Source organism: Mytilus trossulus, chromosome 3 (genome assembly GCF_036588685.1).
Source record: "Mytilus trossulus isolate FHL-02 chromosome 3, PNRI_Mtr1.1.1.hap1, whole genome shotgun sequence".
In the NCBI taxonomy this organism is placed as follows: Eukaryota; Metazoa; Mollusca; class Bivalvia; order Mytilida; family Mytilidae; genus Mytilus; species Mytilus trossulus.
The window spans coordinates 77,728,746-77,750,750 of record NC_086375.1 but is presented as its reverse complement, the minus strand read 5'-3'; the positions used below and the strand labels follow the sequence as shown (position 1 = coordinate 77,750,750).

The 22,005-nt window shown below is 29.6% G+C and overlaps 1 protein-coding gene across 3 annotated transcripts; it reads right to left on the bottom strand.

Annotated features, from left to right (window-relative positions):
- Window positions 1–531: 531 nt before the first annotated feature.
- LOC134712494 (uncharacterized) lies at window positions 532–21,183 on the bottom strand. Of its 3 annotated transcripts, none has more exons than XM_063574099.1 (4): window positions 21,049–21,183; window positions 15,599–15,702; window positions 9,336–9,408; window positions 532–4,042 (listed from the first exon to the last, which is right to left on the bottom strand). In XM_063574099.1, the coding sequence occupies exons 3-4, from the start codon at window positions 9,403–9,405 to the stop codon at window positions 2,847–2,849; spliced, it is 1,266 nt and encodes a 421-aa protein (XP_063430169.1). In that variant the 5' UTR covers window positions 9,406–9,408; window positions 15,599–15,702; window positions 21,049–21,183; the 3' UTR covers window positions 532–2,846. The 3 variants fall into 3 exon arrangements, with proteins under 3 accessions (XP_063430169.1, XP_063430168.1, XP_063430167.1); XM_063574098.1 differs by having other exon boundaries at window positions 15,599–15,659; XM_063574097.1 differs by lacking the exon at window positions 15,599–15,702.
- Window positions 21,184–22,005: the final 822 nt, after the last annotated feature.

Below are 22,005 nucleotides of genomic sequence, written 5' to 3'. Positions count from 1 at the left end.
TAGAAATGTTATAGCATAGACCTTTGAACTTGGCTTAAAGTCAACAGGGTTTTCCTCTTTAACTAGATATTTTATTATTAACCACGAGATTGGTAACATTTGTATTCGTGGAAGAAAGGAACTATATGTTATCTATTGTAGCTTTGTGAAACTGAATTTTTAAATACTGACACAAACACTAAAAGTATCGAAAGATAAGTATGAATGGTTCATATTTGATGGCCATTGAAGATTTATTCTTTCTTTCTTATGGTAAGGGTTTCCGTGTTCTTGACTTTCAATATATGTACATCACATCCATAGACGATATTTTATCTGGAAAAAGTTTTAGTTTAGGCTCTAATTGTAAATTTTAGAAACAGACATGGTGATCACTGGAATGAAACCCAGACTAACAGAAAAACACCTATTTCAAATGGTATCAGCAGACTTTGACATGAACACAGCCTGGCTAAAATAAAACTAAACCATATCGAATTTGTTTATTATAGAAACAAAACAATAATAATGTATCACAGCAATTGCTACTGGTATATTGTATGCTTACATATTGTGCATTCCGTGTGTATGTGTCTTATAATTTCTTACCACTTTAGACTTAAGTGCAGATTTATAATAGGAGGCAATAAAATAAAAGTATACATTAATTTGCATATTCTATCCATACTTATTTACAGGCGTCAACAGAGATGACTGTAAAGATATTGTAATAATCATGTGCCTTAATATGACCTCTTATTTAGACAAAATTCTTCCATTAATCTTATTGGATTTTGGACTATCCAGAATGGTATACGTAATATGGCAAAGGTTTGGACTAACTATTCAGTTTTAATATTCACAATTTATCTAACTATCTTTCATGAAACTTAAGTAATACTTACTATTACCATTTATATCATTATCAGTAAAATTGTTATAATCGTGATATTATCTTTAAAAATAGAGCTATCTTCAAGAATTGCGCGTGGCTGGAATGAGTAAAATTTTCAGATGGGATAAGTGAAACAAACTCACACACCCGCATTACATTAAAAGAGAGTTACCTACAAGTTGAAAAAGTTCATTATTCTAGTGTTTAACAGGTTGAGATTGCAATATAACAAAAACAACAAGCTCAAATTCAAATAAGTGTACAATATTATGAGTATTTACTGTGTTAACACACATGTATACAGTAAACAAAATAGAACAAAACAGACGAACATAAATGAATATTTAAGCGTTATTTCCATCTAAGAGAGATTTTTGCCTTCTGTAAATGAACATTAACGCAAAAAAACAAACAAATAGAAGATTTAGAACAACCAAAAATTATTATCATTGTTTGAATTGTTTTTTTCTTTGTTTATGATTTGTGACACATGTTGTCTGGCCATGACATCAAGTGTTATATTGATATGTTATCTTTGATACTGTATGATCAAATAACAGTACCTCACTAGAACGATATTTGTAAGTGGATTTTAAACAAACTTTTTGATTTCTTGCTTTATTTTGTGGGGTTTTGATGAAGTTTTTCAGTTGTGTATTGTATACTGGTGTGTCTTTTGTGGTCTTCTGGTGGGTTTTTTGGTATGGTGTTGGTAATCGATTTTTGACTTAATAGTTTAATTGTCCTGTTACTATATTTTACTCCTAGATTGTAATATCAATGACATGATATGATATTTAGAACAGTTTTAAACATACAAGATGTTAAATGCTCGTTAATTTTTAGAATCTGCAAAACAAAAGGAAGCAACATAAATAATAAGATTGGACAAAATAAATGCAAAATTAGAAACATTCTTTAATTCATTCAAATATATAAGTAAATGCTATTATTAGACTACATAACATCTAGCAATTTTGGTAACATTTGATATAAACAGAAGAGCTAGATATAAATTGACATTTATATTTGGAATTTACTTGTGGGAAAGGCTGTTGTTCATATACAATATAAGAATTAAAATGTTAAAATGAAACAATAATGAATACGGCTGTTTTTCCGTTTTTCCCGAAATGCTAGTAGTTTCTAGCTCTATTCCAAACATGTAAAACAAAATTTATAATTTCGGGCTACGAAAGTATTTAAATAGACTTGTGAAAATGTTCAGTTTGGAGTTATTTACAATGGGTTTCTAAACGTTTTTACACTAAATATGGATTTATTACTTTATAAACTACTATTGCCTCTATTCATATGTGCCTTAATACTAAAATACTGAAATGTAAAAAAAAGTAGTTTGAGGGTTTTTAATATAATGATTTTGTTTGTAGTCAATCACAAATAGGTAAATGTTTTGTGGAAACTTACTAAATAATTGTCAAACCTCAGAAGAAGTGACTTCTTTAAGTGTAAGCATGAATTATCCTGATCAAATATGTCGAACAAGCATGCATATAAATGTGAAACATGTATTATTCGACCCTAGAATACTTTGTGAAAAAATACGCAATTACAGTTTGATGATGTTCAATACTCATTACATAGTTACAAATTAAGATTAAGCATCGAAGATTAAACAATAATGAATACTTAAAGTAGTTTTGTTTTTAAATACAAAAATAAATTTGTAATTTAATGCATGCAGAAAATATTATACCCTATAACAGTTTTGGCGACTTCATGGACATCTTCTTATTACTGACTTTGTATTCCTTCCAACTCTTAAACGCCATATGGATATGGGATTGCCACTGATACATTATATCTGCTTAATTTTATTGAGTGTTTATTATGTACCAAATACTGAAATTCAGAACTAATGGTAACTCGAAGTTGCATCAGAAGGCACTGAAGCAATATTGTAAGGAATATCATTTTCTTGTGTAAACTGTACAATATAAAAGATTTAGTGCTAGCCATTAAAAACTTTGTATTTTGCCTTTTTAAATCTTTTCCTTATAGGAGCTGCATTTTCATCTTCGTCTGGAATAATATCTGGCATATGTTTTTTGTCTTTATAATATTGCAGTATTTCTCCAATAGCTTCAGCTGATAATGCAGTGAATTTTCTGTCCATTTTTGAATATCTTTTCGTAACATCAGGCAAAGTCGTTTTCTTATGAAATGCAGCACTAGATCGTTTACCATTCGATTTTCTATCTAAACTCTTATTGCTTCGTACAGTTGATGTTGATTTAAAACTGTCTCGTCTCTGTGTATTCTTTACTTCTATTTCTCTTTTCGTTGGTAATGGTTTTATCACTTCAGGTTGCTGATCAGAGTTATTGTTTTTTGATACTTCCGGAACGACCCTGTTTTCCTTTAGATTTTCGTTCATTTTTATTTTCTTTGCGACATGTTCTTTTTTCAGATTTTCTTTATTAGCTATTACCGAATCATGTTTTATAGTATAACCATTTGTATCCGAATTTAATGTGTCATCGGCAACAGCATTTGGAACACTGCTATTATTTGATTTGACGTCATCGGCAAAGGTAGAGCTTGATGAATTTTTGGATTGCGGTTCTACATCATACTTATTCGCATTTTGTACATCTGTCATAAAACTAGTTTCCCTGTGTTTGATAGGAACGGCGTTTACCGCTTTAACCTCAGGACTATTTTCTACATCTTCTAGTGGTGTATCATTTCGGTTTATATCGCCTGACATTTCCAATGCAATTGGGCTGTTTGCAACTCCATTATCTTTCACTGAATTGTTCACATCACTACTTTTTCCATTAACACTGTTTGATGTTGAAGCTTTGTTTTCTTCGTTTTCTTCCAGGTTATCAAGTAGCTCATTTTCTTTTTTTCTTTCTTCGGCTTTTTTCTTTTTTAAATGCTTCCTACATCTATCACAAAAGTAAAGACCACAACATGTGCTGATTATAAGGACGAACAGTGGAAACACTAAATACATGGCTTTATTATTTGGATCATCATAGAATTTTTCGATCGCACTCCTCCCGTCATCTGACGAAGTATTATTGGCCGATCTCTTATGACGTAATAATACGTGGAGTAATGCATCTTTGTTATATTGTTCAGAGGTATTGTTTTCGATAAAAGATGCGTCAGCCATCATGGGAAAACATCTGACAAAACCTAAAAAAAATATATGAATATAAACTAATTTTGCTATTACAAACAGTATTAGATAGTTGACAAATTATATGTGAATCTAAAACTAGATGATACAGTGATTTACATTGACACTTATAATACTTAATTTGAATTGCAATTTGCATGATTTCTTGAAAAAATGCATCTTAGATACCAGGCTTCTATGTATTGTAAACTCGAAGCCAAAGACTTTGGAAATAAACTCATCAAATATACCATATAGTTTCGTATTTGAAAATTATTTCTGACTTGATGACACATTCGAACAAATAGAACAGAACCGATGGGGGAAACACTTTATCAATCTGAAGAACCCAGGGGGCTTTTTTTAATTTACATTCACTAGCGCTTAAAACAAAACAAAATAAAATGCATGTATGCTTATCAACTTTCTGAACTATATGAGCAATATGGACTTACAATTGCTAACTTTGCCTGAATGAGATATAATCTCATTTTTATAAATAATTTGAAATTTAATCAACGAGGAATTATAAGAAGGCTATGTTATAAATCTTGCAAGCTGCGACACTTTCACAGTTATATTTCAATTTTCATTTACATACAGTTATATTAAAGTTCTAACTCAACTGAGGATCATTTGATTTTATTTTTGAGTCATCTTTCATGACGTTTTTAATATCTTCATCTGATTGAAGTTTTCGTAGTCTTTAGTTATTTTATGAGTTTTTTTTATTTCAATTGATGGAACTTTAGCAATATTTTCAACTTCACGGAATGCTTCCGAGTCTATGGCACAATATCAATATAACAAAACGTCATTAAAGACACTTGGTAGGCTTTTATGTTGGTTAGCCAGACGCGTGTTGTTCAGTATTGTAACTTTTTGTGAATATTATAAATTCTTAATGAATTTCAATGATATATTAAGTTTGCAAAATAGATGAATTAGGTAGTCCTGTTAAATATCATTTGTAACGTATGCATCACATTAATTCCGCGTGGTATTTCAATATCATAATTTCTACATCGGTTGTGTCGATTCTATAGACGAAAAATTTTCTGCTTACTTTATATGAAAACCTATTTAGATGCTTACATTTACTATTAATACACCATGCATATACAGGTACTATGGAATCCTTTCAGAGGATGGTGTAACATAATTTATCATTTATAAGGTCTGTAAAAATTTTCACCACAAAATTGCCCAAATTATTCAAAACAATGACAATTTGTATTCCAAATCATAAATGACCAGATGAGACTCATTTTATGATTTTTTTATTTTTTTAATGTTTTTTTTCTTCAAACTTTTCAACTGTCTCATTTCAAATAAAGAGGCTGGTATCCTTGATTACTTTTTCTATTAAAAAAAGGAAGAAAAGAAGAAAATACGGACAGTGTTTAGGTCAGAAAACAATGAAACAAAATTTCAATTCTTGATCAGTCAATGGTAAATATTGTATAAAGATGGTTCGACATTGGATGTTTCTTTTACCTATTGCGCCCAAAAGATGACAATGAAACATTTTTGTTTGATATCGATCTATTGTTAAAACTGTTAATTTTCACGAACAAATTATTTTGAAAGATTATCATATCTAATACAAATTTTATTTTTGGAAAACCAAGTGTTGCGTTTTCATTGGCACTCAGTATATTAAGTTTTAAAAAGTTGCATACCCTGATAGGCTAATTGATGGAAATCATTGTTTTTCTTTTTTTTTTCGTCATGGTTAGTGAAGTGTTATTGTTTCTATTCCATTATTGTATTTACATTTAAATCGATGATATTTTATTAACCTGTAAATTACCTGACATGAAAATCGACGCAGATCGCCGTGATATTTACAAATATCTACTTTCTCATTAACAAGTTACTGTCAGAAAAGATGCATTGTATCAGATTAATGCTCCCATATAAAAGTGATTTCAAGTAGAAATCGGACATTATTTTGAATTGATTAGTTGTTTTTGTTGCTTATTTTCATCAGTGAAGACATAAAGAATGTCGCAATTATCAATTAATGACGTATTTTCTTGGAAATATACTTCTGTTCTTCTACAAAGCCTCTAGATTGAAATGATCTTATGGTATTTCGTTGCTATAAATTATTCATTCTTGTATTCATAGATATATATATAAAGACACAAAAAAATCAGGATTCTACTAAAACTTAAAAAAAATCCATTTTCGAGTATAAGTTTTTGGCAACAAGAATGGTTTTAACTTCTTTGCTATAAATCAATTATAGCAAGAAGTTATAAAAAAAAACCACTTGCAACCGCAGTATGAGTACGATGGGAAAACAAAATTTCTTTCATTTAAACTGTTAAGTGAATGTATGATAGGCAGAAAAGCGAACACCGAAAGAACAATTCATTAGGATATATGATAATTATGTGTTTCATTCAAATGACTTTGTTAGGCCATCAAATCGATATTTTTAGCGAAGTCTCAATTCGCTTAGATGTCAAAATTCGTGTATTTTATATATTCAGATAAGACGAAATAAGAGGTGATAATCTAAAATTGTAATTTAAATTGAAAACAATAACTGTTGTATAAATTACAGCTCGAAGTTAGATGCGGTTTTTTTTCAAATTCATTTAAAAAGTAAACATATATTAGTCTATTTTTTATTATTCCCTGGTATCTTCTGCCTTTTTTTTTATAAAAAATTTTAAGAATAAAAGATAAATACCGCTGCAATCTAGTACAGACAGACAGATGTTAAATAAAATATTCATGTTAACATGCTTCTATTATTACATGCATAGAATAGTTGCAAAAAAAGAAAAAGATGCAAAACAAAATAATGGCTAAATGTGTTGCAATTCATTGAAGACAATTGACATGATAATTACTATGCAATTTAAATTTTACATTCATAAAATATTCATATGTTTTTTCAAACATGCTGATACAATATCATTAGATCTGAGATAATCATTTCATCTTCGGTCTCAGTGGGAACAAAGTCAATTTATTTATTGTCTAAACAATCACTCTTATTCTTGCAAGTATTAGACGTATACAACATACGAATATGATGTATTAAATTCTTTGTTGTCATGATATAAATCATTATGTCATTCACAGTAACCTTTGAAGAGTTTGATTTTTTTAAATTTAAATTACCCTAATAGACAAAATATGATTTGCTTTAAAACCGGTATATGCTGTAGATTATTTAGTGACTTTTCCTGAACTTCGTTCAACCTTTTGAATAAAAACTCACAAATTTGATAATTGGGATTAAAGAAGACCAAATGAATATGAAAATTATTTATTTATAGGTTAAACAATACTTGGTCATGTTTTATGAAGATTTAAGCCCAAGGCGAAGCCGAGGGCTTAAATCTTCATAAAGCATGACCAGGTATTGTCTGACCAATTTAGAACATATTCACATTTTCGAGTGACCTTACAAAATTATCCTTTCCATTGTAATATTCAAACCTAAATAAGAGTTCACTTTTTATAATGAACCAAATATAAAACATAGGTAATGATCATTTCAATGGATGACATGACATAGTTTGTGAAGGATAAATTGTTTTTCTTCTGCTTTAGGTAAAATTTAACACTCATACATCTTTAGATTTTTTTTATTTTAAAAAGCAACACAATGTTATATAAATCCTCTTTTTGAAATTTGATTTTGTTTTATAAATATATAACTCTCTGCATGAATATTTGAATTCAGAATACTCAACATTAAATGCTTACTTTTTATTGATAAATTTAAATGTATTGTGTTTCTCCGAAAACAATCGTTTGTTTTATATATCAGCAGTCTGGAATTGTGTTTTTTGAAAGTAAAATAATTCCCTCAAATGTAAGGTATATAAATTAAATATTTATCATTTTATTTATCCTTGCCATTTTTTGGGTGTATTCTATATATATATGTGTACCACTAGAAAATGCATGAAATTTTGCAAAATTCATTTTTTTCAATTTTAATCTTTGCTCTTTAATGTTTAATCAGTAAGCCATTTCCCAAGGAAAATGCCTATAGGGATCGTACGCTTTGTTAGTGCAGCTATTAAGAGTTCACTTTCATAATTGATTGACAATGAAAAGTCATTCATGTATAGCATTTCATAGTGCATGGAAAACCATGTACTATGAAAATTAGAGGGCAAAAAACTGACTTTTCATTGGACGAGAAGGGTGAGTATGTTCTAATTGTCTGACTTTTCATTAACCTTAATTAAATAGAGATTCATTCTTTAGGTAAGTGGCCTCCAAACGTTAACATTTTTATTTTTGGGGGTTAAAAACGTAGAATAAGAAAAAAAATCTGAAAATTAGGAAGCTCTTAAAGTTACCGGCAATGTTTGTATACGTATATATATCAAATTTATCAAAATCTTACAAAGATTGGTCAGAATATCTCCTCGTTAATATATTTTAAATGAAAAATACATATAAGGACTGCGTTTCAATTAAAATTCAAATCTTTTAAAAAGTCTTTTACAACGATTTTTTTTTAATTTGTTTTTGAATAATTCATTTTGAAATTGAAATGAGAGTTTTTTTTATGTGCTGCAAAATTCCCCCATGTACAAGGTATTCTAAAATCTGACTTATCGGAAACACTTGTCTTTTACATCTATTTCTTTTCTTTTTCCTTATTTTGTTATCAGTTATCTATTTAAATGGGGTCATTTTCATTCTATGCTGCAAAATGCAGCAATAAAGAAGATAGTGTTTTTCTTATAAATGACATTTTAATAAGGTATTATGTTGTTGGTATTACTTCAATAACATTTTATACATAGGACAAATGACGTCAAGAACGTTTATCTTAGCTTTTTAACCCTACGACTAAATCGATTTAGCTAATAAAGAATATTTTTTTTTTCCTCTCTCTGAAAACTAAAATGGTATTTTTTATTAATTCCATATATATTTTATTTTAAAACTAATATTTCTCATCAATATTTAATTCTTAATTTATAGTGCATGTTATGCTTACTCCATTCAAACATTTGAACGTGTTATGTTGATGGATTTAAAATAACAAAATTGATTCTATCGGTATGGTTTCAGATTTCAGAGCCTTGGTAAAGTACACAATTGCACTTTCAGTGCTACAACGTAAAACATAGACAACAGTATACACAATTTTTATGACAAAATTACATCTATAATTATTATGAATTTCTGAAAATACGCAAGTTATTTTATTAAAATAACTTCAAACGACAAGGCTCTTTTATCATTATATCGAAATAAAATACCTATCGATATTTAATTCTCACTCGTTATGATACGTATAGATATAAAACTAATACTTACAAAACAAAACACTAAATACTATAAAAATTTTAAGTTCCATGACCGCTGCTATTAACTCTCTTCTTTTCATCAGCTAAAAGGAAAACACATATATTAGTTAAAAATTAACAATCCCCGTTCAATCTCATTATAAAGATTTCAATGATTGTAAACATTTAAATCTATGACAAAAATATCTATTCTTAATTGACGTAAAATACTGAGTTTTAAATGAAAACTGTAAATACCAACTTCTTCCAAACAAATCTGCTTTTGCGTCGCTGAAATACTACGAAATAAATAATTCTCTTAACAAAAAGCGCTTTTATTATAACTACTCTTCATTGTACCGCGACAGAAAACAATAGACCGCACGTGTATATCCGACAGACAACTTCAGTGATGTGATAAGCTTTGATAGTTTTCTAATATATTGATAGAAAGTAGCAGTTGTGTTTGGTCTGGATTGTCGGGTGCAAGTAACATCTCGTAGCTGGTTAACATTAATATCAACTTGACCCTAAATAATAAAAATACGCATACGGTCAAAATAGTCATATTTTCTGGAATAGCTATACAAATGGTTCCGAATATCAATGGAATTTGCTATGAATATGCGTACACATGTGTTTTGTCTTTCGCGCGCGTCGCTTTTGTGGTACATAAAAATAAACCGTCAGGGCTGGAAAGCGTTGGTGTGTACAATTCTTGCCAGATTTTTATGAAAACTCATTCCAATAAAAACTACAGTATTGACATGCTAGAGACACATTGATTATATTGAACATTGCATTGTTAGCACCTTTCCACATACATTTCCTGTCGATTTTTATGAAGTTTAAATCAAAGGCTGATATCAGCACGGTCTGGGAAGAGTGCCGACTAACTGTTCTGAAAAATGTTCATTTGATAGTAAATAGATTATTTTAAGTTATTGCCCATAGGCAAATAAAATATGTGGAGCACTGTCCTTTATTCTAGTTTAATAAGTGGCACGTTGTTTTTCAGTTTATTCTTGTTTAGAAAGTGGGCTGTTTAACATAAATCAGTCTGAGTGATTTATTCTAAGAGTGAGATGTTCATGATAAAATTGGGATTAGTAAGGGTGGTGAAAAGCTATATACTCTCTTTGTTGGCTTTATTTTTTTTTTGGTTCAACCAGATATCTAATTGCCGGGTTATTTTTTCATAAAACGTGTTTCAAACAAAGTTGTATTTGTCTTAAATTAAGTAACGTTAGTTTTGCAAAAACAATGTATGGATATTTGAAAGCCAATAGAAGGAAAAGGGCAATAATGCTTTCTTCTAATCACATCATCCAAAACGTAGCTGTTTTATTTTATAAATCTCTTTGGTAATCTACCGAACAATAGATATACACTGATCGGTATACAAACTGTCATCATGAGAATTTGGCATATTAAACTTTTATTAGTTTATGGGTGACAAAAACGCTTTTGACACGCAAAATGTTTCTATTTCACTCTAATATTTTTTTGGTAAAAATATTAACTTTTAAAACTCAATAAAAGAATGGGCTAAATGTTTGTTTAAAAATAGCCCATATTGTACAAATGCATATATGGTGCAGATTGTTTTAGACCGTATTAGAATACTCGTATAATTCTACCGTACGCGACCAGTCCAAATACCTATATGGTCTAGAACAAACGGTTTGCTATTAATCCTACAGTACCTGATCAAACTTATCTACAGATTGCACAGGTACAGATGGGCGACAAATTTCTAATGGCCACCAACGTAAGTATCAATTAATATAACCAATCTCTCTCTTTCTCAGATCAAGGCCACCAACGTAAGTATCAATAAAAATAACCAACAACGCTCTCTCTCTCTCTCTCAGTTGTTTTCCATTCGTTGGATGTTTCAGCTTTTGATGTTGACATTAGATAAAGGACTGTCGTTTTGAATTGTTTTGGAGTTCGGTATTTTTTGTTATTCTATTTTTTTCATACGTGAATTTAATTTCAGTTCCAACACGACAATGACTAACATGTTTTTAATGAAGTTTTACATTTAAATCAATCAAAGTTTATTGTTTAAATGTTCTGATCTGATCAATATGTATACCAATTAGGGAGACAGTTTATGTATCGAATAGATTTTTATTTGAAAATATCGAAACTATGAACTAGTTCTCTCGCATTTCTTTTGTCAATGAACCTGTCAGTATTCAATTTAATAAGATCAAAATTTATATTGCGTAAATAAAAATTAAATATATATTTTTATTAAAAGCACATGTTACATGTGTAAATAATCATCAAATATAATACGTTATAGTACAGTTATAAACTGACTATACTGTATTGTTTTCAAATCCATTTATTGCGTGATTTTTAGGTTTGTGTTAAGAAAATATACTTAACCAACGTGAAGCATAGATCAAACATTTTAACTATCATATCATCACAATCTTCATTTTTATTGAAACCATTTGTCCTGTTTTGATTTAGATTTAAGTCGTATTTTGGTTTATAAATGATCCTGTGGGAAATTCGTGATTATTTGAATTCATCTAAAGTGCGATATTATTTAGTTATTGTCTTTTTATTGATGTTTAAATGTATCATTTTCAATACATGAATTGTCTGTGGAAATTATCTGTATAATTCTACATTTTTAATCTCTTCTGTAGTTGATTTAAAGAGCTGGCTTTAGTTATTAATTCAGTCGATTCGTCTTCCGAATATTTCGTTCTAGTCTTCAAACTTTTATCTAATTTCTTGATAAACGAAAAGGGGAGGTGCCATCTTTTTCATTTTTAGTGATTTGCTTCTATATAATAAAGATGACCTATGTTACAGAAATGAACAATTTATGTTATTAGAAAATATTCGGTATAAAGTCTAGATTAATGTTTTGACTAACAGCAGTTCCACGCAGAGTTCATTTTTCTGCATGTTTCAAAACTACTCATGTTAAAAAATATATATTATTTGATTTAAGTAAATGATTTTTATTTTAATTGTGTCTCAACTCACTAGCAACATATTTTCGCGGTCATTATGTGCCATAATTTTGATCAGATCTTTATATTGACTATTCTTTTTTTTTACATAAATAAGGCCGTTAGTTTTCTCGTTTGAATTGTTTTACATTGTCTTATCCGGAACCTTTTATAGCTGACTATGCGGTATGGGCTTTGCTCATTGTTGAAGGCCGTACGGTGACCTATAGTTGTTAATGTTTGTATCATTTTGGTCTTGTGTGGATAGTTGTCTCATTGGCAATCATACCACATCTTCTTTTTTATAATAAGTCGAAATAAGCTGACAACGCCATGGATAAAAAGAAAAAGACACACAATCTACATAAAACAAAACAAACATGGAACACGAAAGACTGATCATCTCGAACCCATCAAAACCTGGTATTAATTTCAGGTGCTCCGGCAGTACAACTCCTGTCATATGTCTAATTTGGTAGGTCACTTTCGTGATAGGGGCCGAGATTGCACTTATGACAATTGGAAAATATCCGTCGTCAACTGTGAAACAGATATTCCAGAACGGCAGACCAATGCGTGAGGGTACCCGTAAAATGTGATATTATTTTCTCTATTAAAGATGGTTCTTGTAGCATTTGTTTTTTAATTGTTGTATAATAGCGTTACATGGTTTGTTTTTGGAATTTGCTCGATTTGGTCGTTACGGCCATTCCACAAGGCGGAATTTGTTTGCTTGGTGAAGCTAACTGTAATTTTAAGAAGTTGATTGACATATAATTTCTTCATATTTTCTCGTGACGTAATAAAAAAAAAAGAGTTACTCCGACTGTCAGATATAATATAGTGTTTCACGATATATTCTCTTTGGTATGTTTGAAATTGAAGTTTCGTTGGTTAAACTAGGTTACAGGCTTGATATCATCAAGGTATAATTTTGTTGACTTGTAGTTTTTCGGGTTTTTTTTCTCGCAATTCTTTTTTGTACATATTTTCGTTGATTTATTTTGTGTTGTCCAATTCTTTTCGACTTATGAGTTGCAATATCCACTTGGTATCTTTCGTTTTTTCTATTATTGCGGTGCACAATGTGTTTATAATCATTTGGGCAATATTCGGTAGTGACTTCTATATTCGGATAAAAAACTCACTTTTTGATTTATTAAAAACATTTCATTTTCGTTATGTTTAACAGGAAATTGAAACAAATTATTAATTCAAAGCGATTTTTTTTATCTTCGCAAACTGAAATTTTATATTTCATGCCTTAAATATATAATTCATTTTCAAAAAAGTGCATTTGAACTATTCCGACTGATTACTTTTTTTTAATTAATCAGCATCAAACCTTAAAATCATTGGAAATGGTGCGGTAGATTAAATTTTTCCTGGTATAAATTCAAATCAGAAATTAGACGATTTTAAATTCAATCATGTTTATTAAAACAATTGTATGATTCTCCGTAAAGCAAGAAAGATTGATAAAGTAAAAATGTACAAAAACCACCACAAATAATAGATAGTTGTCTGTGTCAATCCACCATTTTCTACATTTGAAAATGCCTGTGCTAAGTCAGGAATATGACAGTTGGTGTCTGTTCGTTTGATGTGTTTTATCATTTCGTATTGCCATTTCATTAGGGACTTTCCTTTTTGAATTTTCCTCGGAGTTCAGTATTTTTGTGATTTTACTTCTTTTTTTTGTCAACTGTGTATTTTCTTCTTTCATATACATATAAATCAACATTATAAACATGATTTGAAACTTGGTTATTTTTCTATTTCTATCTACACCAATTCTGATGAACTTCACTCGTGCTTACACTTGCAACCTTTAAAGAGATACGTACTCTTCACCACTCTCGAACTTTTCCGACATTGATTAAACAAGGAAGGTATCTGAGCCTTTCCATTACGAATATGATAACCTTATTTCATCCACTGGAACATATACTGTTTCACATTTTGATAGGACACTATTAACCTACTCCGATGGTTTAATTTTTCAGTCATTGCATGTACAGAATCTAATCAATATCATATTTCCCATTAATCTGTATCACATACCAAATGTATGTCACAATTAATCTTAAATGATATTCTCCACTTTAAAAGTGGAAACCCAATTAAAAATTCATTATCATTGATATATTTATCAATTTACTAATGGTGTTAACGAATTTTAAAGATGAAATAATAAACATCATTCTTTTACTTCAAACTTTCTGGCCAAAAAAAAAGATAAATGCAATTATCATACTGTAAAAATAGAAGACCAATAGTCATTATGTGATGATAATGTATCATATATTCGAAAGTTTACACAATTAAAGTTCTTGAGAAACTTTATTTTATTTACGGACTTTTACAAGAAGAAGCTTTAATAGTTGTATTGTACTGAACAAGTGTTATAGTTGGTAACAAAAAGACAAGTTTGTTCCTAACCTGTTACAAATTTAAACGGTATAAATTTACATCTGCTACATATACATATTAATAGTTAAGGAGGCTTAATTTTAGAACGCAAAGAACAGTTGTTTATCACATATTTATTATGAATACCTTAGGTTTTGCATATGCAATTACCTTAAAATTGCCTGGGGCACAAAAGAGTATATTGATATTGTGCCCTGATTCCAAATGACGTGACGTCATTGCGTTCTTAACGACAACGGCAAACAATGACGGTGTTGTAGTTGAACTTTTTTCACCTTTAATATGTGATAAATAGATTATAACATGTCTTTTCCATATTGGCCTTGGTATCATCCCTCAACCCATATCGGCCCGTGACTAAAGCCTCGAGGCTGATATGGGAGTCTCGGGATGATACCAGGGCCAATATGGAAAAGGGCATGTTATAATCTGTACATATATTTAAGTTTATGGATAGTATTGAATGATGTGTAAAAAGAAAATTTGATTCCAATATCAAACTGGTAACGGACCTACTACGTATTGATATATAAATTCAATAACAAAAACAACTTATTCATATGTTGTGTACCAGTTTTATAAAATTGTTTAAAAGACTGGTTGGATTCCAGTCTTTTTTTTTTTGCGTTGTCATGTTTGTTTAAGTCGACTTATGTGGTTCCTTTAGTATCTTTTGCCTCTCTTATCAAATACCAGAACAAAAGCTAGTAGTCACTTAATTTTATTGCCTTTTCAATTTTCCTTTCCACTTTTATCATTATTGAAGCTACATGTATATTGTGCTTTTATCTTAAAGAATATTTTATTCAACATTAAAAACGTATTTATGGACAAAGATTAAACAGCGCTTTCATACTAAATAACAGAATCATAATCTTACCTTGATATTAACTGGGGTCGAGCAACAGAATTAAGTAAATATTGGTATTGCTTTCATTTTCCTACGTGTGCATTAAAAGAAGCAGATTGAATTTGTCACTGAAACTGTAATGCATTTGAAACTCATTAAGGTTTTATTAGTCATATGAGAATGTCATTCCGTAACGAATCAGAAAAAAATATAGTTTGTAATGTTATACTGGCTGTTACTGTAACAACTGTCGATGAAATTATAAAAACAACACGGTTTATAAGTTAACATTTTTATATTTGCACTTCTTATTCGATTGAAAGTATTGGATATAACAAAAACTATGTTTGTTTGAAATGAATCATTGTTTTCAGCTGAACTATTATCTTATTATAATAAATAGATTTGTTATCATGATATTGCTATTTTCCTAAGTCACTCTTTTTTTATTTTCTAAAGCTACTCTTTTTGACAGATTTGGTTTATAAGCTGTTAATTTTTTTTGTAAGTGTCTTTTCAAATAGCTTGGGATTGTTGAAATACGCATCCAGAAAAGTAAGTACCGTCAATATAATTACGATTAGCAAATAACCTGTTCATATTATACACAATAATAAAGACAAATAAAATCTTATTTTGTATAGGGAGAAAAGATTAAAGATATTGTACATTTTCTTACAGAGTAATAACTATGTTTAAAGTAACTCTGCTGTAATTTTCCTCGATTCTGTATTAGTTTTGTGTTGCCTTTTCTTTTTTTTCTTTTTTCTTCTTTTTTTGTTGTGGAATTATCGTTTTCTGTTCGTCTGTTTTCTTTTCTTTTCTTTTTGCTCCTCAACTTTTAATTGTTTGGCTTAATAAATATTTTGATATGAGCGTCACTGATGAGTCTTATGTAGACGAAACGCGCTTCTGGCGTACTTAATTATAATCCTGGTACCTTTGATAACTATTTTTTTTGCCATTGTATAGTCTGTTTTCATTTGCCTTGTGTTTTTCCCTTCGGTATATTCTTCTGTTATTTTTTTCCAGACAAATTTTTGACTCATTGAAAGGATTTTGAAAATCATTGAGTTAATGATGCGTTTAACAAACATAATACTGACACGTTAAGTTTGACAGAACTTTTGTTAACCGATGTATGGATGAGTCAGTGTATCATACCATTAGGAGGATATCATATATATAATTATATTATAGAAGATTAGAGATATGAAAACATAACATAATGTTTAATGATGGAGGAAATTATATTCAATCACTTACCCAAAAAGATATGCAAAGGATAAAGTTAAATCCTTTCTCCTCTACATAAGCAAAATTTATAAAATAGTTTATAATTCTTATTAATGTCAATTTGAAATTTCAAAATTTATGTTTATATAATATTATTATATTTCTAATTTTTATATACAACATAGGCAATATTAAAATATAAAAAAAATAGTTGATAGTTTGCTTTTACGATAACATAGTTTACTGGTAAAAATTCCAGTTCACATTAAAGGAGCTTGAAGTTGTTCTGCTTTCTCGTATTTCGTTCAACATTTCTTTACTTGAATTGTAAAAATGATAGAAACAATCAACAGACATAATGGCACCTTTACAGATTTCATTCCAATATCCCGAGCTACATTTAAGTGCTATATGACACACGAAAACGCGTGGTGTTGTTATTAACGCATTGAATAGATGCTAAATTTAAAAAAAAAAGAGATTTGAGACAATATGATGACATTATTGACGAATGCAAGTGATTTAAGGAAGTAATTAACAATGTTTGATCGTGATATGCATGTTTTGTTGGCATGATTCTTAATTAAAATAAAAGCAAATAACTTTAAGTTAATCTTTCTAATGGCACATTTCCGTAGTGTGTCTATTCCAGTTGAAAAGTAATACATTCATTTTTGGATCAAAAGGAAAAAGGTTTAATTTAAATTTGCTGATACATATCTAATACTATGATAAGGTTACTAAGGAAAACCCGATGTAACATGTCTAAGCCAGTGTACAGTGTTATAGTTAAGTGCAGATGTCTCGTAATTTACAACTTTTACAGATTTTCAGGACTGTTGCTGACATGATATCACATACATTTAAGCTAATGCATTTATACTTAATATCGTATATGTTGAACTTGGTAATAGTCAATGTAAGCTAGACTCCAGAAAAGGAGCATAATAAAGTTCGTGATAGATATTTACAAATGTAGAATAATGAATGTGTTTTGTCACATATAATATGGGTCTTCCTATTTTCCTGGTCACTAATACATAAAACTTAACAATAAAAGAGAATAAAGCACAATATTTAAAAAAAATGGTACTAATTGAAATGATATTTTGATAAGCCAATCATTGTGTTTTTTTTCATTTATAATATCAAACAACTTAATGTCTCAAAACCACATTGAAAATATATAAACAAACTGTGAAAATTAACAATAAACTACTCTTTAATAATGTCTAGTTTAAATTACTGCTCCCTTTTCGTGTATTTCTAAACCAAGGCAATACTACTTTCTGATTACAAATATTACAACGTCACCTATGAGGATTCACTATTGATAAAAAAAAAATATTACTCAAAATAGATGGCCTTAGAACTGTACTCAACAACAAAAGTAGAGCACCAACTCCATTTGTTTGGGAGAAAAATTATATTGCGTATAAAAAGTACATGATCGTGACTATCATTATCTTAATTGAATGCGTTTTGAATACTTTTGGATTTTTTAGCTTACTTTTGCGATTGGAATAAACATTGCGACAATAGAAGTTTCGATGACAAAACGAATATTTATCTGTAAAGTCTTTGTTAATTTCAAGGTTATGCTTTGTTTCTCCACATATGTAGCAACATAAGAACCTATAATATGTATGCTAAGATGTGATGCGCTGTTTAGGTTGTTAAATAAAGGCAACAGTAGTATAACACTGTTCAAACTCATAAATCCATGGACAAAAAACAAAATCGGGATAACTAACTAAAACTGAGGGAAACGCATTAAATATAAGAGGAGAACAAAGACACAACACTACAATGTAACACACACAGAAACGGACCAAGCATCAGAGACAAAATCCCACGAGAATAACAAATATAACATCAAAACACGTCTTTTCGCAATGTGAATTTACACTAACAAACGACGCAACGTTAAAATGTAACACACACAGAAACGAACTATAATATAGCAATGGTCATATTCCTGACTTGGTACAGGACATTTTAAAAGGAAAAAATGGTGGGTTGAACCTGGTTTTGTGGCATGCCAAACCTCCCTCTTTTATAGCCATGTGAAATATAACATCAAAATGACAACTCAACACCACAGGACTACAATATAAATAAATTGGAGAACACAAATTGACAAAAAAAACACGCGAACAACAGCCAACAAAAGGCAACAAGTTCAAAATTCATAATACGCCAGAAGTACTTTTTTTCCACACAAGACCTACTAGTGACACCCAGATACAAAAGTTTGAAAGCCGAAACAAGTACAAAGTTGAACAGCATCGAGGACCAAAAGATAAAAAAGCTGTCCCAAAAACGGTCAGGGTTTTCTGTTAGTTCAGAAAATGATAAGTAAGAAAAATTCAGTATAGCTTACTACCAAAAACAATTTATAAAACAAACTATTGGTTTTTATAACAAAATTTATATATCTGAAATGCCTATAGATAGAACTACAAGGAATGGTTTGAAATCATTCAGATATTCTGCAGCCAAACTATGGAATGAGTTGCTGGCTCATTTTAGAACATCTTTAACTAAATTAAAAATGCTAGTTATACATGTGCTTTGTTGTGTTTTTTTATGTTTTATTTAACAATTTGAGGACTATAGAAGAGCAACTTATTCGTATTTGTGTTAAATTTGCGTTACTATTTTTATAATCAGTGCTTAATTTGTCTTAGTATGTTATATTACTGCATTAGAGCTTTATAGTAGTACTGCATATTACTTTTAACTAAATTCACATTTTTTTGTCTGAAACCTCCAAAATCAAAATAAGAAGATGTTTTGTGACTGACAATGAAACAACTTTCAACGATAAGCATATGTGTTTGAGCTTTTGATCTCTCCATTTTCTTAGGATCTTTACGTTTTGAATTTTCCTCCTATTTTGTTATTTTCGTATTTTACTTTTTATGAATAGATGTGAACTTTATATTAACCACAACCACAACCATAACCAGATATACTCATTTCATCATCCAAGTAAGTACCATTCTCCTTCCCTTTGTTGGACAATTTATATAAAGTTATGATTGAGAAATACGTTCTTATATATTTGATATTCACTGCACTAGTCAAAATAGTACTTATATGCCCAAAGAAAAACGTCATACACATAAAAATACATTAAAAACGGATGTACAAATAAAGGCAACAGTAGTATACCACTGTTCGAAATTCATAAATCGGTTGAGAAAAAAACAAATCCGGATTACAAACAAAACGAAACAAAACAAATAAAAAACGTCAATATAACAAAAACAAAACACTTATCAAAACAACAGATTAAAGTGGATATAAACACTGCTTTGTATCCATCATTAATCAGTCATTAAGTACAGTACGTACAGGAAACAATGCATGACATAAACGTCGTATCTCGCAATACATAAAATGCACAATTCATCACAGTTATTTAGTGCAGAATGGAATTGTAAACTTCAGAACCCGTGTTAATATACAATGCTGAATAAAAAACAGTGTACGTGTAGTTGAAAACCTTTCAGTCGCAGTGAATCGGTATGAAAACGTTGTGAATTCAAAACTTCCGTTTAATATTACTACGTTGTGGCAACTTTATTCATATATTTGCATCGTTTTTTAATGGTAAATTTAGTTTGATGTAAGCAAAAGGACAAGAGCGGCTCTAATTTTTAAACTGATAATTACAAAAATAATAAAATGAATAAAATAAAATATAGTTTTATTCAATCCATTTACGAATAATAGGACTTCAAATGTTTGAAAAAAGTGGTAATTTTCTTAATGTAAAAAAAATCCTCATTTATACCTGGCTAACAATCTGAGACGCCAGGCACGCGTTGCGTCTTCAAAGGACTCGTCAGTGACGCTCGAATAAAAAAAAAATATTGGAAGGCAAAGTATAAACGACTATTTAATTCACAAAAGATGTATTTGATGAACGTCCATAAAATGTTTAAATGAGGAAAAGTTAAATTATAATGTCTCTGACAGCAACTTATTTGGAAATGGTTATCATTTTTGTTCCTAACAAACACTAAGTGTTACTTTGACAATTCTGTGCAATTCTCTACTTCGATATATTACAATTACAAGGGAAAATGTATTAGAAGACCATTACTCTTTATATCAATATATTTGAAAATAGTCTGATTTCTGTGGAAAAACCTTTAAAAAAGACAATAATAAAAAGAGATCAATGCATGTCAATGTAAACATTCCATTCGTTAATTAAAAGTATATATACTTACAAATATTGGACAATTTATTCACTGTTATGTTATATCCATCAGTATCATAGGCCCATTCTGGATGACTAAATTTATTGTGGTAGATATAATCCCAGGAAATCCAGGTAAACTTGTTATACTTGTTTCCACAGTGACATCTCCAATGACGGTATTAATTATAAATGATGTCAATTTATAATGACAATTAACACCGTTTGAACATCGACAAATTTGTTTTACTGAAAAATTTAAATATCCATCAAGATGAAAATTGAAAAGAATAATTATTCAACGATGCGATGTGGTCTTTTGTCAAAACTAAAAATATTTTTCTATATTTTATAGGAGCAAACAAATGGATGATATAGGTACAGCAATGCCATTAATTTTTCATTTTTTTAATCTTTTTATCTATCATCTTTTATCCTGTAAGAACTTTTACGAGATGAGATTTAGGAGATACTTTAATTTTTAATGACCATTTGTGTGGTGCAAGTTGTGAAAAATTAATAAATAAAGTAGCCAGTTTGGCGATACAATATGTAAAAGAAAATAACAAAGATCTTGAGTATCAAAAAGTCAAGTCACTTAAATATAGTGTATAAATGAATGTAACAAAGACCCTATAGAATATAAAGAGCCTGTCGGGATATACCAAAACCACTCTAAAATGGAGAGCCGGGAGGATTAGCCTTTCTTAAATCTATTACGCATGAAGGAACATAACAAAAATCCTTTAGAATTTACAGAGCTTGACGGAATACACCAAAAAATCCTCTAAAATCAAGAGCCGGGAGGAATATAACAAAAGCCTTCTCCAAAAACAATTAAAAATGAAATAATAAAATAAAACTCTTTTAGAATCTACGGAGCATGTCGGAATATACCAAAAAATCCTCTAAAACCAAGAGTTGGGAGGAATATAACAAAAGCCCTCTCTAAAAACAACCCGGAATAAAATAATAAAATAAAACTCAT

What these genes read in the sequence shown, in the direction of transcription:
- LOC134712494 (XM_063574099.1), bottom strand. Translation starts at nt 9,405, where the DNA reads ATGAAAAGAAGAGAGTTAATAGCAGCGGTCATGGAACTTAAAATTTTT. An exon ending in AGTATTTAGTGTTTTGTTTT is followed by an intron (nt 4,043 to 9,335) that starts GTAAGTATTAGT and finishes TATTTTTTTTAG; the next exon opens with GTTTTGTCAGATGTTTTCCC.